Raw genomic sequence first — 19,461 nt, forward strand, 5'->3', positions numbered from 1 at the left:
TGCTGGAATCTGGAGGATGAAACAACCAGTTGGAAGAATTCAGTGGCTCAAATAGTGCCTGTAGAGGCAATGACGGTCAGTTTTTCAGGTCAAGGCAATGGATAGTCGATTTTCCAGCTTGAGACCCTGAGTCGCTTGAGTCACTAAGTTCTTCCAACAGGTTGCTTTACCCTCCAGGACTGTGAGTGCAAAGACAAAATAGCCTATATAGGGAAATTGAGACAGGAGAGGCAGGTACCCGATAGATATAATCCGACGAGAAGAAATGATGGACAGGTGGACCCAGGTGGGGATGGAGCAGGGGTAAGTGCTGTGACAGGTGGAAACAAAAAATGGGCAGAAGGTGCCAGGCTGAGGAGCAATAGGGCAAGAGATACATTAGAGTTGGAGGATGGGGAAACTAAATAATGAAAGGACAATGAGCAGATGGAACAAAGTGAGGGTAACAACAGACACAAAATGCAGGAGGAACTCAGCAAGTCAGGTAGCATTTGTGGAACTGAGGAAGGGGGGTAACAAATCTTGATAACTAGAAGGGACGGATGGAATAGCCAAACAGAGGGAGAGAGACACTGCTGGATTGACTGGTAAAAGTGGGAAAGGAAGATAAGGAGTGTAGGAAATATCTAAAATTAAAACCAGAGGACACAGATTTGAGGAAATAACAAATAATTTTCTTTTGAGCAGTTCCTGTGTTCTGAAGTGCACAATCTAATTGGGTGGTAGGAGCAGATGTGCTGCTAGCTATCAAATCAATACTCAAAGTGGAAACAATTGTAGGGCCCAGGGAAAAGAGCAGAGGGCTAATGGATGACTCTTTGTGGAGCCAGGGCAGGTGCAATGGGCTGAATGGTCTCTGAATTTAAAAGCATAGATATGGAAGGCCACTGTGCTAATCTTTGGAAGAATATTAAACTGAAGTTATTCTAAGGAAGGCCTGAGATCCTCACTGAGAGATTAGTAAAGATAAAATTAAAGACAATTTTTAAGACTAATTTTATTTGTCACGTGTAATTCAAAACAAACTGTGTTACTGCCTGTTACACTGCTGCCATTTACAGCAGCAATGAAGGTCCTCCATCTCTGGTGATGTTCAGGGGTCCTTCATCATATCAGTAGCTTCTTTTCAGTTTTCTCCACTGTCACTCATTCAAGTCCCAGGTACAGACTCTGGAATAACATCACACTCAGATGCAGAAGGATTCTTCATTACTGTTTCCTTAGCAATTTTGTTTTTCCAGTCAGGATTGTTAGCCCTGAACTGAACCCCTGAACCTGGAGGACTCGTGGACCACTCTTAGTCTGACCTCTACCTTATGACCTGTTTGGCGTGGGTGACCGTAACAAGACCCAAAGCATAAAGCCTTGACTCCAGCCAACGTAGCTCTCTGGGTCAAGGCAAGCAAGCCTCAAAACCGCGACAAGGTTGTGGTCCTCTTGGAGGAAACGATACAGTGAAATGCATCATTTACTTCAATGGCCAATACATTGGATGTGCTGGGGATGGTCTACAAGTGTTGCCATGCTTCTAGTACCAATATAACATGCACACAGCTCGTTAACTCTAACCCTAACCCATACATCTGTGAGCAAAACCAGGGAAACCCCACAAGGCCACAATATACAAACTCCTTATGGACAGCAACAGGAATTCAACCCTGACCAATAATATTGTAAAGCATAATATGAGCCACAATGCTACCTTGCTGCCACTAAAAAGTATTTGCCGTGAATATTGCTCTAAACACTACTTGGAAATTGTGTGCAATTCTAGTCGTTTCATTGTAGGAAGGATGTAGAGACTGGAGAAACATTGCAGAAGAAGCCTACTAGAATGCTGCCTAGATTAAAGGGTTAGAATCATAAGCACTATTTTGACAATCTTGGACTGTTCTCCTTGGGTGTTGGAGGTTGAGGGAAGACTTGACAGAGGTTTGTGGCATTATGGAAGGCCTAGATATGGTAGAGAGTCAGAACCTTTTCCACAGGATGGAAATGAGAAAAACACCAGAGGACATGTTTTCAAGGTTGGAGAGAGGAGGGTCAAAGTTCCAAAGCAGAGGATTTTTTTTTTTACACAGAGAACGGTGCCTGAAATGGTTCACCATGGATAGTAGTGGAAGCAGGCAGTGTGATGGAGTTTGAGAGGGGTTTGTGAATACGAGGGGAATGGAGGAGGCCATTTACTATAAATTGTCATCAAGATTGACACAACATTGTGGCCTGTATGTCCTCAGTGCTCTGCTGTTGTGTGTCAGCTGTTCTTTGAGGTTTCTGTGAGGGAAAGATTAGGGTGGTGTCCAGTGTGGGAAGGCGACACGTTGTGGGCAAGTGGTCTTCCTCCAACAGATAGCAACTAGCAAGCCACTGGAGGGTGGATAGGCTGTACTGGGAAAGCAAGGCCAAGAATTGGGAGAGTCAGATGGAAGAATGTGAGAGTACAGAAGAGGGAACAGGGAGAGAGAGAGCGAGCATGAGGGCGAAGAAAGGAAGTCAAAAGGGGAGATGTCTGAGAAGAACTGGTGCTGGACAAGTTGGGGGCTTTGACAGAGGGAGAAAGTGGAGATGGAGTATATGGAGACAGAAGTCAGTGAGACAGAAGAGTTGAGGGAGGAGGGGCTATATTCTAGTTTTTGAACACAGTATGTCTTTCTGTGAGTGGTTAGGGCCATAAGCAGCAACAGCGGAACCATGGAGTCAAGAGCAGAGGAATCAAGGCTATGAAGGATCAAACCATGAATCTTAACGACCATAAAAAAACTAAAAATGCTAGATAACCCACAACAATGAGAAGCTTCTGAGAGATGGATGGAATTTTGAAACAGGCATGCACATCACATAGACATCTCCATGTGGGCTCGCCAATTAACCCATGCTATCTGCAAACATCCGACTGGCAAGTCATGTTATAACAAACCATAAAGGTCTATGACGGGACCTCCAGTGGATGAAAGCGTGCAGCGACTGTATAACATTACCCTGGCTTTGAAATGCAGGCCATTCTTTGCAACAGGATCGCTGCCTCCAGGGTGGTCTTCTACCACTGGCTTTCTGCCGAGCACGAAAGGAAACAGAGGGATAACTGTAAAGCAGGACCCCGCACGACAGCACTCCCAAGGACTGATCTTAATTGGTGGGAGCGGCTGGCCAAAGTGTGAGTTACTGAGAGGTGAGGACTTCCCCGTAGCTCTGATTAACTGCATTTCGGCGGCGAAAACGTGTTCCCACATGAAAGGGGCGGGAGGACTGCGAACAGCTTGTCGTCGGTGGCAGCCTCCGCCGCCACGGCCGTGCGCGCTTCTGGGAGCTCGCCGTTCACCTGAAACTCGAGCCTTCTGCTTGCCTGCGTGGCGGTTTTATGATAGTGACTGAAATGAATCTATGAAAGTCGAAGCCTCGCTGCAGCAGCTGTGTCGCAACGGATGATAAATGAAGGGAAATGACTAAGCAAAGGAAAAAAAAAGGGTTCTGTTCAGCTATAAGCCCCCTCCCCATTTTCTCCTTTCCCTTTTCTTCCCCTGTTTGCATCATTGTGTTAACCACCACTCTCGTTTGGAATCGAACAAACCACTCTGAGGAGGGCAGAGAGGGCGGCTATTCCCGTGAGGGCCACGTGCGCTTACCTGCCGTTATTTTGAGTATATATATTTTCATTTTTAGAAGTTAAATACCCAGTTGTTAGAACATAGAACACACTCTCCAGCTGCCTGATAGTTGCTGTTTTCTGGAGGGAGCCCATTTGCCCACAACTGGCTGCCTTCCCCTTCTCCAGCCCCAGCAGCTGTGCCACCTGCATCCTGGAGCCCAGCTGGACATCACCCCACCCCACACCGGACACCACCCCAACCTTTCCCCCACAGAAACTGCACAGCAGCTCAATCTGTTTGCTTCAGTTGCTTGCCTGATTTGTCTTTTTTTCTCTTCAACATCTTGCTGGTCTTTTTTTTCTTGATGGGTTCTTTTGGGTTGCTTGCTTTGTGGCTATCTGTGAGCAAGCAAATCTCTAGGTTGTATAATTTATATATTCTTTGATAAAAAATGGTCTTGAATCTAAACCCTCCCTTCTACACAACCCAGAGACCTCCATTTTTATTTATCCACATTCCTATCTAAACCTCTTAAATATCCCATATGTACCTGCCTCTACCACCACCTCAGTTGGTGTATTCCACACACCAAACATTTTCTCTCTAAATGGCCTACCTCTGATTCCTTTTCTCCACCCACCTTTAAAGGTTGTTCTGCAGTATTGGACATTACCACCCAGAGACAGTGACACTGGCTGTCTACCCTATCCTTCCCTCTTATAATCTCATGCACCTCTATCAAGTTGCCTTTCATCTATCTTCACATCAAAGAGAAAAGCTCAGTAAACCTCCCCAATTAAGAAATTGTCATATGTCGTTGATTAGAGTGTTGCGCAGACTCAACAGAAGCATTCCTGTACAGGTCTGACAAAGGGCTTTTAAAAACCCAGTCTCTTTAAAAGAGAGGAATGGTCATCATCAGAGTAGTAAGGTTTTGGCTCAACAAGGCTTTGGCAGGAACAAGGTAAATTTATTTCTTATTCAACTCCAGAGAGAGTAGTGGGTAAGGCTACAGGGCCAGTGTTCTGTTCTGGGTGTTAGATGTGGGATTTCCAGGAGACTTCCAGACTCCCTAATGGCCACCTCCACACCAGGTGCATTGAGATGTAGCTCCTTAGACATTGTGTTAGGGAACTGGAGCTGCAGCTCGATGACCTGTGGCTTATTAGGGAAAGTGAGGCAGTGATGGGAGGCAGTTACCCCAAGGCTGCAGGAGACAGATAAATGGATGACTGTCAAAGTCAGGAAGGGAGAATGTCAGATAGTGGAGAGCATCCCTGTGGCTGCCCCCTCAACAATAAGTATTCCATTTTGAGTATTGTTGGTAGGGATGAGCTACCTGTGGAAGCAGCAGCAGCTGTGCCTCTGGTACTGAGTCTGGCCTTGTGGCTCAGAAGGGTAGGGAATTGAAGAGGATGGCAGCAGTAATAGAGGACTGTATAGTCAGAGGGACAGACAATTCTGTGGACACGAAAAGGAAATGTGGATGGTAGTTTGCCTCCCAGGTGCCAGGTCCAAGACGTTTCTGGATGTATCTACAATATCCTGAAAAGGGAGGGTGAGTTACCAGCAGTTGTGGTACATATTGATACCAATTACACAGGAAGAAAAAGGGAGGAAAAGAGAAAAAGGCTTCTGAAAAAAGAATACAGTGAGTTAGGAAAGGAGCTGAGAAGCAGGACCTCAAGGGTAGTAATCTCAGGATTGCTGACTCTACCACGCGGCAGTGAGGATAGGAATAGAATAAGGTGGCAGATAAATGTATGTCTGAAGCATTGGAGCAGGGAGCAGAGATTCAGATTTCTGCACAATTGGGACTTCTTCTAGAGCAGGTGGGACCTGTACAAAAGGGACGAGTTGCACTTGAATCCGAGGAGGACCGATGTTCTTGCGGGCAGATTTACAAGAGCTGTTGGGAGTGGTTTAAGCTAATATGGCAAGGAGATGGAAACCAGTATGATAGAGCTGAGGATGAGCCAGCAGGTTTACAAGTAGAGGATGGTTGTAACATGCATGTAAGGAAGGACAAGCCAATGATTGGGTAAAAATGCAAACAGTAAAGAGTTAAATTGTACCACAGAGTCAAAATACAAAAGGGCTAAGAATGCAGGACTGAAGGTGCTGTATTTAAATGCACATAGCATTTGGAATAAGGTGGACAAACTCATGGTGCAATTAAAGAGTGGTCAGTATGACGTTGTGGGCATCACTATGTCGTGGTTGAAAGAAGGCCATGATTAGGAGCTTGACATCATAGGATATACTTCATATCGAAAGGACAAGCAGGAAGGCAGAGGCGGTGGTGTGGCTCTGTTAGGAGATGGAATTACATCTTTAGAAAGAGGTGACAGAGGGTCAGAGAATGTTGAATCTTTGTGGGTGGAGTTAAGAAACTGCAAGGGTAAAAAAATTATAGCAATCATATATAGGCCTCCAAATAGTATTGCATTGACTTTATTTCTTACATCCATCACATACATAAGGAGTAAAAATCTTTACGTTGCATCTGTCTAAATGTGCAGTGTGCAATCGTAGTAATTTATATTAATTTATAATAAATAGAACAGTCAGTGTAACAGAAATACACTCAAATCCGCACGAGTTAATCAGGACTCGGGTCCTCAATGATCCTTCAGGCCCTTTTCTCACACCTGTCTTTGTAAATGTCTTGAATTACAATAAGTTCACAACTACAATTTGGCTGGGCTGTGCGCACCACTCTGCAGATCCTGTGATTAAGGGAGGTACAGTTCCCATACCAGGCAGTGATGCAGCCAGTCAGGATGCTCTCAATTGTGCCCCTGTATAAAGTTCTTAGGATTTGGAGGCCCGTACCAAACTTCCTCAATCGTCTGAGGTGAAAGAGGCGCTGTTGCACTTTTTTCACCACACAGCTTGTATGTACAGACCACGTGAGATCCTCAGTGATGTGGATGCCAAGGAACTCAAAGCTGTTCACCCTCTCAACCCCAGATCCATTGAGGTCAATAGGGGTTAGCCCAGGCATGGGCAAACTACGGCCCGGGGGCCATATGCGGCCCGTTAAGCTTTTTAATCTGGCCCGCAGAACTTGATGAAATTATATTAATAAACCTTGTTAACGTTTTTTCCCCGCAATTCTGGCGTTTTCCCAATAGATGACGCACTCTATATACATTGACCTTTGTTGAGGTGCAGCGTATTACTCCACATTTGCGCTTTACTCTTTGTTCAGCTCGACCTATTTGTGTGAACAGGCGTTCAGCGTCATGAACATCAACAAAGCCAGCCACAGATCCAAGTTAACTGACCAACATCTCAGATTCATCCTGAGAATCGCCACAACAAAACTAAATCCAGACTTTGATGCGCTGGCTAAAAAGGGAGACCAACAACACTGTTCCCACTGAAACTAAAAATAAGTTTCTTCGTTGTGTTATGTAAAAAATGCATTTGAAAATATTTTTTTCAATAAGCCTTACATGTTACATGTCATTTCTGTTAAGTGATGGACATGAGTAGTGCGCGGGTGCACGTACGTTCTCAAAAAAAAAATGCGCTCCAGATCAAATAACGCGCTCCGCATACCGGCGCGCTGTCACTGTTCTGTCCTTGTGCTGGTCGTTGTTGAGTTTTGGCACAGGGGACAATTGAATAAGAAGGAGCAGGACAAGTAGACCTGCATCTCCTACCGTTTTTGAAATAAAAACAGTCAGGAGGAGAGTGACGATGATAATATCTTGAAGGATAACAGAATTTTCAGTGCTTTAAAATAATAACTGTTACTATTAAAAAAAGCTGTATTTTATTCATTTAATTTTCAGTGTTTTAAAAGTCATTTCAATAAATAGCTAAATACCATAGGACTTCAAAGACAGATATTTTGTTGTAATGCATTTGTTCATTTTCAATTGAAATTAAAGCACATGTTTTCTACATATCCCATGATATTTTATTTTCTCTTATGAGGTGTATTACCAAAACACTCTGTCCATCTGCTCCTGGTCCGGCCCCCCTGTCAAATTTTAGAACCCTTTGTGGCCCACAAGTCAAAAAGTTTGCCCACCCCTGGGTTAGCCCATCTCCATTCCTCCTGTAGTCCACAACCAGCTCCTTTGTTTTTGCAACATCGAGGGAGAGGTTGTTTTCTTGACACTATTGTGTCAGAGGGATGACGTCTTCCTTATAGGTCAAGATGTGGGTTTAAGATTGCAAAGTGAGCTGGAAAAGTCATGTAATAAGGGTAATGACACAATTATAATGAGGGACTTCAATATGCAAGGTGATTGAGACAATCAGGTTTGTGTTGGATCACAGGAGAGGGCATTTGTTGAATGCTTACAGGATGGCTTTTTAGAGCATCTTAAGCTTGAACCTACTCAGGGACAGATGATATTAGATTGGGTGTTGTGTAATAACCCGGATCTTATTAGGGAGTTTCACATAAAGGAGAAACCTTTAGGAGGCAGTGATCATAACATGATTGAAATCATACTGCAATTTGAGAGGGAGAAGCACAAGTCAGATGTATCCATAATGCAATGGAATAAAGGGAATCACAGAGGCGTAGAGAGGAGCTTGCCCAGGTGGACTGGAGGATACTGGCAGGGACGATGGCAGAGCAGAGGTGGCTGAAGTTTCTGGGAATAACTTACAAGGCACAAGATAGATATATCCCACAGAGGAAGAAGTTCTCAAGTGGTAGGGGCAGTCAACTGTGCCTGACAAAGGAAATTAAGGACTCCATAAAAACCAAGAAAAGGTAGCAAAAGTGAGTGGGAAATTGGATGATGAGGAAATTTTAAAATTAAACAAAAGGCAGCTAAAAGAGCTACAAGAGGAAAGAGATGAAATATGAGGGCAAACTAGCCAGTATTATAAAGCAAGATACCAAAAGATTTTTTTTAATTATATAAAGAGTAAAGGGAGGTGAGAGTTGTTATTGGACCAACGGAAAATGATGCTGGTAAGGTAGTAATGAGGGACAAAGAAATGGCAGACGAACTTAATAGGTACTTTGCATCTGTCTTCACTGTGGATAACACTAGCAGTGTACCAGAGATCAGTGAGTATCAGGGAGCAGGAGTGAATGCCATTGCTCTGACAAAGGAAAAAGTGCAAAAATCTATCCAACCTTGTCTTAGATATATTTACTGAGGTAGTCCCCACTGCTTCACTGGGCAGAGAACTCCACAGATTCACCACTCTCTGGGAAAAGCAGTTCCTCCTCATCTCCGTCCTAAATTGACTCCCCCAAATCTTGAGGTTATATCCTCTAGTTTTATTCTCAGCTAGCAGTGGAAAGAACTTTTCTGCCTCTATCTTATCTATCCCTTTCATAATTTTATATGTTTCTATAAGATTCCCGTTCATTACTTTAAATATCCATCTTATTCCAAATGTGATCTCAAAGTTCAAAGTAAATTTATTATCAAATGACATATATGTCACCATATACATTGGTGAGATTCATTTTTTGTGGGCACACTCAATAAATCCAACAATCATAGTAGAATCAATGACAGACTGCACCAACAGGATAGATAACCAGTATACAAAAGACACAAACTGTGCAAATACAAAAAGAAAGAAAACAAAAATAATAATAATAATAATAATAATAATAATAATAATAATAATAATAATAATAAATACATTAATTAATAATAAATATTGAGAAAATCATATGAAGAGTTCTCAAAAATGAGTCCATAGGTTGCAAGGACAATTCAGTACTGGGGCGAATGAAGTTGACTGAAGTTATCCCCTTTGGTTTAACAACTTGCTGGGTGAGGGGTGATAACTGTTCCTGAACCTGATGGTTAAGCACACAGCCTTGTGGTACATCTGTGCTGATGGGAATCATGGAGGAGATGTTATTGCCAATCTGAAGTGACTGGGGTTTGCAAGTGAGGAAATCGAGGATCCAATTTCACAAGGAGGTATTGAGGCAAAAGTCTTGAAGCTTATTGATTAGTTTGGGGAGATCTTTTAAGTGTGGCTTTTTCCAAAACTAACAGGATCAGTATCTGATTTTCTGTGCCTTACAGCCCTCAGGACTCAAAAATAAATGGAATAATTTCAAATAACCTTGCCAGTTTGTGGCAAAACCAGCCATTGTTGATGAAAGGACATCAATCTGTATTGAGAACTTTCTTTAATCTCCCCAGAGGCTGCCTGACCTCCAAAATTTTTATTTCAGGTTTCCAGTATCTGCACGTTTATCTCACTTTTTAAGCTCAATTCTTTTTGTGTCGTTCACCTCCTCCTATTTACATCTGCTCCATGCAAATCAACAAACTTCCACCATCTTCAAGCAACATCAATAATTGTGCTGTTCAGTCTCTCTTGGTCTCAACCCTGTTTCAGATATTGTATTTTTTATTTATACACTTTTTTTACATCTTGGCATCGCCAGCAAGGGTGCAAATTGATGCCCCGATTCCCTTTAAAATATGGTGGTGACTGAATTAGGACCAGTCTACTGGTAAAGGTCCCTCCATGGTGTTGTTGTGTAGAGAGTTCCAGGATTAAGACTAAATGAGGGTGAAAGACTGCCAATATATTTCCACTTAGGAAGGATGTGCAACCAGAAGTATTTCTAGCCAGCATCCTGCTCTTGTACATTGTGCAAGCAGAGGTTAGAAGATTGGGAGGAGTTTTTGGACTAGTCTGAATGAGTTACTGATGAGCCTAAACACTCCAGTAATGGTGCATTGGTGGTGGGCGGGGTGACTGTTTAGGCAGGTTGATTGGATGCCGATAACGAGGTTGCTTTTGCCTGGCTGTTTTTGGTTTTCCTGAGATTTGTTGGAGCAGCACACATCCAAGCTAGTGGAGAGTATTCCATCGTATCGCCGTATCGCTGGCGGAGAAAACTTGGGGTGTCAGGATTCAGTAAGTCTTCTGGTCAATTTAGGATGTTGACAGCGGGAACCCAACATAAGCAATGTCAAGGGTTATTAGTCAGATTCTCCCTTGTTAAAGTGTTGAAGATTGTCATTACCTACTACTCTTGTCACACAAATGTTACTCACTACCTATCTGCCCATGTGTGAACTTTGCCAAGGATTTGCTGTGTCCTTATAGGGACTGTTCCATTGGCTGGGGTGTTGCAAATGAAATTGAATCATCAGCAATCAAATGAATCACCAAAAGAAAATATCAGGAAACATTCCCACTTCTGACCTTATAATGGAAGGAAAGTCATCGATGAAGCAGAAGACAGTTCTCCAATATTCTCCTAACACTGGGATGATTGAACTTAATAGATAGCCCAAGCACTTACTAGCCCAGAATGGGAAAGTTGAAAACAGTTCTTTTCCGAACATTTGCAGAAATGGGCACATTAGTCATGTTAAAAGGATCAACAGCTGCCAGCATCATATGAAGACAGGAGAAATGTCAAGATAGCAAGTCAGGAAGCTTTTTACAGTAATCTCTGAAATCTTAATCTGACTGCAGTTATATTTAGCCCTTGAATATTTGTACAGATCTGGTTCTCTGCCTCTACTTCTGATAGATGGAATTGAGTGAAGGTGCACCAGTTGGGAAAATAATCTCAGGAGAAGAGACGAAACACTGCAATTACTGGAAATCTGAAATAACACCAGATGATGTTAATCCATAGATCAGGCAGCATTTGTGGAAGTAGAAACAGAACTGACACTTCAGGTTGAAAACCCTTCTGTCCTGATGCGTATTTCCAGTTTCTGTTTTCGTTGATATTATACATTTAGTGGCACTTTATTAGGTACATATGCTTATTATTGAAAATACCTAAATAGTCAATCATATGGCAGCATTTTGGTGCATGAAAACATGCAGGCATGGTCAAGAGATTCAGTTGTTCTTCAGACCAAACATCAGAATGGGGAAGAAATGTGATCTAAGTGACTTTAACCATGGAAGGTGCTAGACAGGGTGGTTTGAGTATCTCAGAAACTGTTGGTCTGCTGGGATTTTCTTGCACATCAACCTCTAGAGTTTGCAGAGAATGGCGCGAGAAGCAAAAAGACATCCAGCGAGCGGCAGTTCTGTGGGCAAATACACCTTGTTAATCAGAAAGGTCAGAGGAGAATGGCTAGGCCAGTTGAAGCTGACAGGAAGGCAACAGTGTCTCAAATAATCATGTGTTACACCAGTAATATGTTGAACCTTGAAGTGGATGGGCCACTGCAGCAGAAGATCATGAACGTACACTCAGTGGCCACTTTATTAAGTGTAGGAAATTCCTGATAAAGTGGCCACTGTGTTTAATCTATGTTTATAGAAGGGAACGTGATCACACTGAAATCTATAAAACTCGTAAGGGGTAGATGCAGGTCTGATGTTTCCTTTCATTAGTGTCTAGTCTATGATAGTGACGGATTAGTGTTGAGTAGAGATATAATTGGCTACATTTTCAAAACTGTGATGAGAGTAAATTCCTTTATCCAGTTACTAGGAGGCCTGTGGTGGATAATCTATTTGGTACATTTAAGACAAATATTTAAAGATATTAAGGTAACTTAGGGTGTTTGGCTGGGGGAGAAAAGAAATGTTCAGGAGAAAAAGGGTATAATTTTATGGAAAGGCAGAACAGATGCAGGGAATCACAGGACCTTCACATACTTCAGTTTCTTTAGTTCTGGTGTTCCTAGCAACATTTACAGAAGGTTTCCTTACATTCCAATTCTGAGGTCCTCACAAACAGGAAGGTTTTCTGACCCTTACTGCAGACTGAGGGAACATGTCCCTGCTATTACACCGGTGGAGGACTAGCTCCACATAAAGAAAAAAAGAATCAAGAAACATTCAGAAACAATCAGAGTACAAGATATTGCCTACTCTCCACTGCACCCCATGTTCTATCTCCAATGAAAGTTTATGCAATTAGTGTGGGTCAGAAAGGAAACGATATATGCTGGCAGTCTTTCTCACTTGTCTGCACAGTCACCTCAGTTGTGATGAATGTTGTCCATTATCCACTGCCTTGATGGACACATGCATTTCAGGTTGATTTCTAGGTTCTCTGTAACACCATTTAGGGAACCAAAGAGGTGATTACAGCACCTTCATCCATCATCCATGCTCTCTTCTTGCTATTTCCATCGGGCAGGGGTCCCACACCAGCAACTTAAAGTATTGTTTTTACCCTACAACTATCAGGCTCCTGAAGCAATGTGGATAACTTCACACATCTAAACACTGAACTGCTCCACAACATATAGTCCACTTCTAATTCCTCTCCTTAGTTGCTGCCTTAGTTGAATTACTCCAGCATTTTTGAAATTATACTTTTGCTGCTTGGGTAAACTGGGGTTGTCAGAATGCTTCAAGACTACTGCACAAAGTACTGATAGCCCTACTCCTTCATAACTTTTACCACTCAGGAAGGCCTGTGCCTTCACATGGTTAAGGTGGAGATTGTAGCAATAAAGAACCTAACCTAACTTGGAGAACAGTACCGGTGACATGGGTTCAATTTCTGCTGCTGCCTATAAGGAGTTGGTATGTTCTGCACACGACTGCGTGGGTTTTCTTTGGGTGCTCCAGGTTCCTCCCACAGTACAAAATACCAGCTGGTAGATTAATTGGTCATTGTAAAGTGTTCTGTGATTAGGCTAGGAGTAAATTGGAGGTTCGCTAGGTGGTGTAGCTCAAAGGGTCAGAAGGGCCTATTCTGCACTGTATCTCAATAAATATAAATAATAAACAGACTACTTTTAGCTAACGTCTCACCTAAAATTCCAGCCATCCCTCAGACTGCAATGAAGTGCCTGTCTAGAGAACTTAATGTGGGAAAAAACACAAAGTTTGGGACTCAGAAGTGAAAACACTGCCACGAGACATTCTGCAGATGCTGGAAATCTTGATCAACACACACAAAGTGCTGGAAGAACTCAGCAAGTGAAGCAGCATCCCTGAAAGGGAATAGACAGTCAATACTTCAGGCCAAGATCTGCATTTAGGTACCCAGCTGTCTGTTCAGAGGCTGTAATTATACTTGCTGTGCAACTCTCCTCAGCACTTTGTGGTTTTCAAATATTCTCACAGGGAGCAGTGTGCAATTGCAATGAATTCGTATTTTCCACATTTCATGTCTGGAGAGTGTAAATGTGGATTCAGGAGTTGGAACATGCAGTTGAGTGTTTATAAGATTCTTCAAAATCACACTTTCCCAGCTGCCCTGCCCCCGGTATTGTGACCCTTCTCCTCGCCAACACGAGCTAAATCAAGAAGTTGTGGTTAGATGGATTTCAAAGGCACATCATCTGTAAAGGGAAGACTTAGTGATGTAAGAGTCTATAAGTTTTTCATACTTTGGAAAATATTAACATCAGAAGTGATCCTAACACAAAAATGGACTTTACTTGTATGCTGCAGAACAACAGCCTGCTTGATAAAAGTGTGGCCCACAATGAAGAAACTGCGTATATTAGTCCAAATTAGTCTGCAATATTGAAAGAAGTTTTCTTTGTACTCTATGCACGTGCCTAAAATAAAACCTCAGATATTGCAGCTTAGTGCAGTCAGCCTGTGGGGATGCTTAATCCCTAATTACATCATTTGGTCAACCCCACTAATAGCCATAATTAGGAAGTAAATACAGACATTTTAACCACAAATACTTTCTAAACTTTTAAACAGGTTTACCCAGCTCTTTTCTCAATATCCTCTAGTGGATGGTAATTCATTATTTTCAAAGCAACATCAGATGCAGCTTTCATTTGCTTGATATCGTTACGACACAGATCACACACATTTAGGTGACATCTGTACTTTCTCAGTATCTGAAAGTGTTGTCGAGCACCTTCACTTCATCTGCCACAGAATGCAGGATCTCCCGGTGATTATCCATTCAATGCAACTTCCCATTTCCATTTGGACATGTCTCTCTGTCTGCAGCCTCCTCTTCTGCCACAGTGAGGACAAACTCAAGTTGGAGGAGCAACACCTCATAGTCCATCTGGGTAGCATCAAACCTGATGGCATGAATATTGATTTTTCCAACTTCCAGAAATTAAATCTCTCTCCTTACTCCCTCCCCTCTCCTCACCTTCTTACTCTGGCTTCTGCTCCCTTCCTTTCCAGACCTGATGAAGGGTCTTGGCCTGAAATGCTGACTGTTTATTCCCCTCTATTTGCTGAGGTCCTCCTGCATTTTTATGATTTAATATTTAAGGTTTAAGATTAAGATTATTTTTATTTGTCACATGCCCATCAAAGCATTTGAACATTTAGTGAGATGGATATTTCATCAACGACCAGCACAGTCCCTGGATGTGCGACAGGTAGCGAGAAAACATCGACATGCTTCTGGCTTCAACATGGAATGCCCACAACTTAGTAATGCTAACCAGTATGTCTGTGGATATTGGGAGGAAATCAGAGCACCCAGAGGAAACCCACACAGTCATGGGGTGAATGTGCAAACTCCTTACAGACAGCGGCAGGAATTAAACTCTGATCAGTGAATACCAGTGTTGTAAAGCAACAGCGCTAACATGCTGCTCACTAAAAAGGAACTGGTACAGAAATAGTTAACAGTCTGGAATATCCTAGAAGGACAGGGAGGATTGGAGAGAAGAAAGGGGAGACCGCTTCTGATCTCACTATCTTTGTGGATCCAAGTAAAGTGCTGCACTAACAGTTATTCTACCGTACCATCCCAATTTGTGTGTGTTCTACTTCTTACTTGTAAGTTTGAACTCTTTGAAAGTGGAATCACTGTTTGACAAACTTGAGTAATGGACAGGATTGGCACATGTAGTGCAGTTGATATTGTGGTTGTGTGTGTGAACTGTTAGATGGCACTTGATAAAGTGCCACATGTAAGCAAAGTGAAAATCCATGATGTTAATAAGGATAGTTGTATTGTGGATATGAAATTGGAAAGCAAACAACTAGTAGTGAGCAATGGAGATACAACAGATGCAAATAGTTGGGCTAAGTTTTTCTGCAATCTTGGCAATATTCTTGCAAACACTTCAGCGACATGCGAGAAGACATCGTCAGTGTTCTATTGCCAGTCAACAGAGCACTGACGATGTCTCCTCACATGGGGATGAAACATCTGCAAATAAATTACCAAGATCGGAGAACAACTCAACCAAACCATCAACGACCTGGGCTACAAATCTTCTGAATTAATGCAGATATCAGCATGTAGAGCACAAGCATTCTGCTGGAGGAATTCAATGGGTTGAACAGCATTGGTGGTGGGAAAGGGATATTTGAAACTTTGTGTCAGAACTAGCAGAGAGCAGTAGTCAGTGGTTGTTTATCAGCCTGCAAGGAACTATACGGTGTTCTTTCCCTAGGTTTAGTACTGGAACTAATGTTCTTCTTCATTTATATCTCTGGTCTGAACTTCAATAGCGTGGACATAATTTTAAGGTTCAGACAAGATGTAAAACTTGTAAAAACTTAAATAGTGAGAAGGTTGAACTGCCTTTCAGAGTAGATAAACCAATGGAACTGAGATGTATATGGCAACATTTAATGCAACGAAAAGTGAACTGAACATTTTGGAAGGAAGAATGAACAGAAACAGTACAAACAAAATGATACGAATTTAGCTAAGTGACCTTGTTCTAAACCAAAACCTATTCTTTATAAACTGACTTTGAGGAAATCCTCTTGGATTGGCTTAGTGGGTGACCATTATGTTTTACCTTTTTCACTGTTTTCTGTCACACTTAGAAGCATTGCCATGTCACATGGATTTTCTCTATCTGAACTTGCTCAGAACAGAACTTGAGGAACCTTCACACCCAACTACTGTATGGTATCTCGCCATTCCAGATGGGGTCCAAGATGTTTCAGCGAACTGGATCCAAAACTGGCTTGGTGATAGGCAGCAGAAGGTAGTAGTGGAGGGTTGTTTTGTTTTTTTTTGCTGTAAGTCTGTAACTAGCAGCGTACCACTGTACCACTATACCACAGGGATTGCTGTTGGACCTTCTGCAGTCTAATAACTAACTTAGCTGACAGTATGAAGATTATTGGAGTTGTAGGTGGCAAGGATGGTGGCCTAAGGATACAGAGAGACACAAATCAATTGGAAATTTGGGCAGAGTAGTTGCAGGTGTGATTTAATCCAGAGAAGTGTTTGTCATTAATAGTGGTTGAATCAATATGAGCAGGGACTTGAGAAGCATTGATATATAGAGAAGGGCCCTGGGCTGCAGCTCCCAAAAAAATTGCCCCTAGATCTTTAAATATTTTGCCTCACACCTCTAATCTATATCCTCTACTTTTAGATTTCCCTACTCTTAGAAAAAAGATGAAGAGTGTAGTGAAGAAGGTGTTTAGCTTGAATACCCACATAGGCAGGGGTAGTGTGTATAAGAGTTGGGACATCATGTTGCAGCTATACAGGACATTGGTTAGACTGGACTTGGAAGATTGTTCAGTTTTGGTCACTACACTATAAAGAGGATGTGGTAGCACTAGAAAGACAGCAGCAGAGATTTACCAAGGGTTTGCTTAGAATGGAGGGCTTTAGCAAAAAGGTTGAGATTGGAAAGGAAGGGGTTGTTCCCAGTGAAGCACAGATGGTTGAGCTTTATAAAACCATAGAGGGTTATAAAATTATGAAATACATAGATGGGATAGATGCCACAGTCTTTTTCCAGGAGCAGGGAAATCTAAAGGTAGGGGATATAGAGTAGAAGTGAGAGGTGAAATTTCTGAGGGGCAGGTTTTTCGCACAAAGGGTGGTAGGCTTATGGAAAAAACTACTGGAGGAAGTTGTAGAGGTAGGTACAATCATAGTGTTTAAAAGGCATTTGGATAGTTACATGGATAAGAAAGGGAAGTGGGATACAGGCCAAATACAGACTATGGGATTAGTGTAAATTGAGGAGAAGTCAAACCAAAGGGCCTGTTCCTGTGTTGTAAGAATCTAGGACCTCATGACTAATACAGAGTTCATCAAAAAGACTTTTATCATCAGCCTCAGTCTGGGAGAAGAATGAAGCTGATTTGGTTGAGCTAGCAGCAGCAAATTTCAAATCTCCTTTCACTCGAGTATGAAAGGTATTGAACCGGTAGCAGTACTTTCCTGAGCTATCATGTCCATGTGTTGCTCCGTGCCCTAGTGGGCAAGGCATCAGACTAGTAACCTGAAGGTCACTGGTTCGAGCCTCAGCTGAGGCAGTGTGTTTGTGTCCTTGAGCACGGCACAACAACATATTGCTTTGCGACGTCACCGGTGCCAAGCTACATGGGTCCTAGTGCCCTTCCCTTGGACAACATCGGTGGCGTGGAGAGGGTAAGGCCTACAGCTTAGGCAACTGCCAGTCTCCCATACAACCCTGCCCGGAAACTCCAGGCGCAGATCCATGGTCTCTCGAGACCGACGGATGCCACCACCTATCATGTCCATAAAAACTTAAATAAATAAAGATTTTTAGGAACTTGCTTTACATTTCTGTATGAAAGCTGGCTGCTTCTGTGATGTCAACCATCTGTGATACTAACTCAGTTTTTCTCTCGGCATTAGTAGAGCTGGGCGTGTACTGCAACCTTGCATTACACAACTTCGTCCAGGCAGAAACCGGGTTGTGTAAGTGCTCAGTTCCTGAACACAGTCCACTAGCAATTCCTCCATAGGTCTGAAATGTAAATTTACTATAGTAACACGTGTAATATTGCTCAACATTCAACTGCTCCAATTCGTTAATCTTATTGAATAATAAGCCTAGCAGATAGTTAAATTATTAGAATGTATATTGTATTCCGTCATTAATGAATTTCATGAAACAGTTTATTATTAATATTGCTAGCTAGAAAACTTCTTTAAGATGTATGTGAGAAATTGGATTTCTGTAAGGTGGGTCATCGATATCCTGGGGAACTCCTGTACACTCCTTTGCATTCACAACATCTCACTATCCACATTAAACCATTGATGAGATTTCATCTACAATTTATCTCCATGGCAACCCAAACCTAATCCTATAGTGGAAATTCCCTTCCATACCTTTTCTATTACTAAAACCTAACTTTTGTTTCTCCTTTTCCGACGAATGGTCTTCAACTTGAAATGTCAGCGCTATTTCCCTTTCACAAGCAAGAGGAAACCTGCAAGTGCTGGAAATCCAAGCAACACACACAAAATGCTGGAGGAACTCAGCAGGTCAGGAAGGATCTATGGAAAAGATTACAGTCAACGTTTCGGGCCGAGACCCTTCATCAGGACTAGAGAAAAAAGATAAGGAGTCAAAGTAAGAAGGCGGGGGAGAGGAAGAAACACAAGGTGATAGGTGAAACGAGGGGAGGGATGAAATAAAGAGCTGGGAAGCTGATTGGTGAAAGGGCTGGAGAAAGGGGAATCTGAGAGGAGAGGACAGAAGGCCATGGAAAGAAAGTGGGAAGAGCAGCAATGGAAGGTGATGAACAGGTAGGGAGATGAGGTGAGAATGGGGAATGGTGAAGGGGGGGGGAGGGAGGCATCACTGGAAGTTCAAGAAATTGATGTTCATTTCATCAGGTTGGAGGCTACCCTGCTTCAGTATTCCCCATCAGGACTGGCTGATGCAGGAGGTTCAGTACTGGACCTTGTCCAGATGAAGGGTCTCAGCCCGAAATGTCAACTGTTTATTTCTTTCCATAGATGCTGCCTGGCCTGCTGAGTTCCTCCAGCAATTTGTGTGTGTTACAGTGGAGTTGGTCACTTCTGTGCCTATCAGAAAGGGAATGAGAAATGCAAAAGAACAATACCTAATAATTTCAATTTCTACCAGAAGGTGAATCCTTTGGAAATGAAATTCTACAATTTGTGACTTTAGCAGTATTGTTCAGCTCAACCGTTTGTTTAAACATTAAATAGTCTTGAAATGTTGTTGCTCCTTTTCAAGTCTTATGGTGCAACAGGCGATATGTTTGCCATCTCCATGGCATTGGA

The 19,461-nt window shown here is 42.4% G+C and overlaps 1 protein-coding gene across 1 annotated transcript in view; it reads right to left on the bottom strand.

Annotated features, from left to right (window-relative positions):
• Positions 1-16,265, bottom strand: part of LOC132392188 (uncharacterized) — a 90,455-nt gene extending 74,190 nt beyond the window's left edge. Inside the window, exons 1-2 of the mRNA XM_059966033.1 lie at positions 16,226-16,265; positions 2,979-3,343 (exon numbers count right to left, since the gene is read on the bottom strand). Coding sequence (XP_059822016.1) covers positions 2,979-3,343; positions 16,226-16,265 — 405 coding nt within the window. The remainder of the gene's footprint in view (positions 1-2,978; positions 3,344-16,225) is intronic.
• Between the last annotated feature and the right edge of the window lie 3,196 nt (positions 16,266-19,461).

Source organism: Hypanus sabinus, chromosome 4 (genome assembly GCF_030144855.1).
Source record: "Hypanus sabinus isolate sHypSab1 chromosome 4, sHypSab1.hap1, whole genome shotgun sequence".
In the NCBI taxonomy this organism is placed as follows: domain Eukaryota; kingdom Metazoa; phylum Chordata; class Chondrichthyes; order Myliobatiformes; family Dasyatidae; genus Hypanus; species Hypanus sabinus.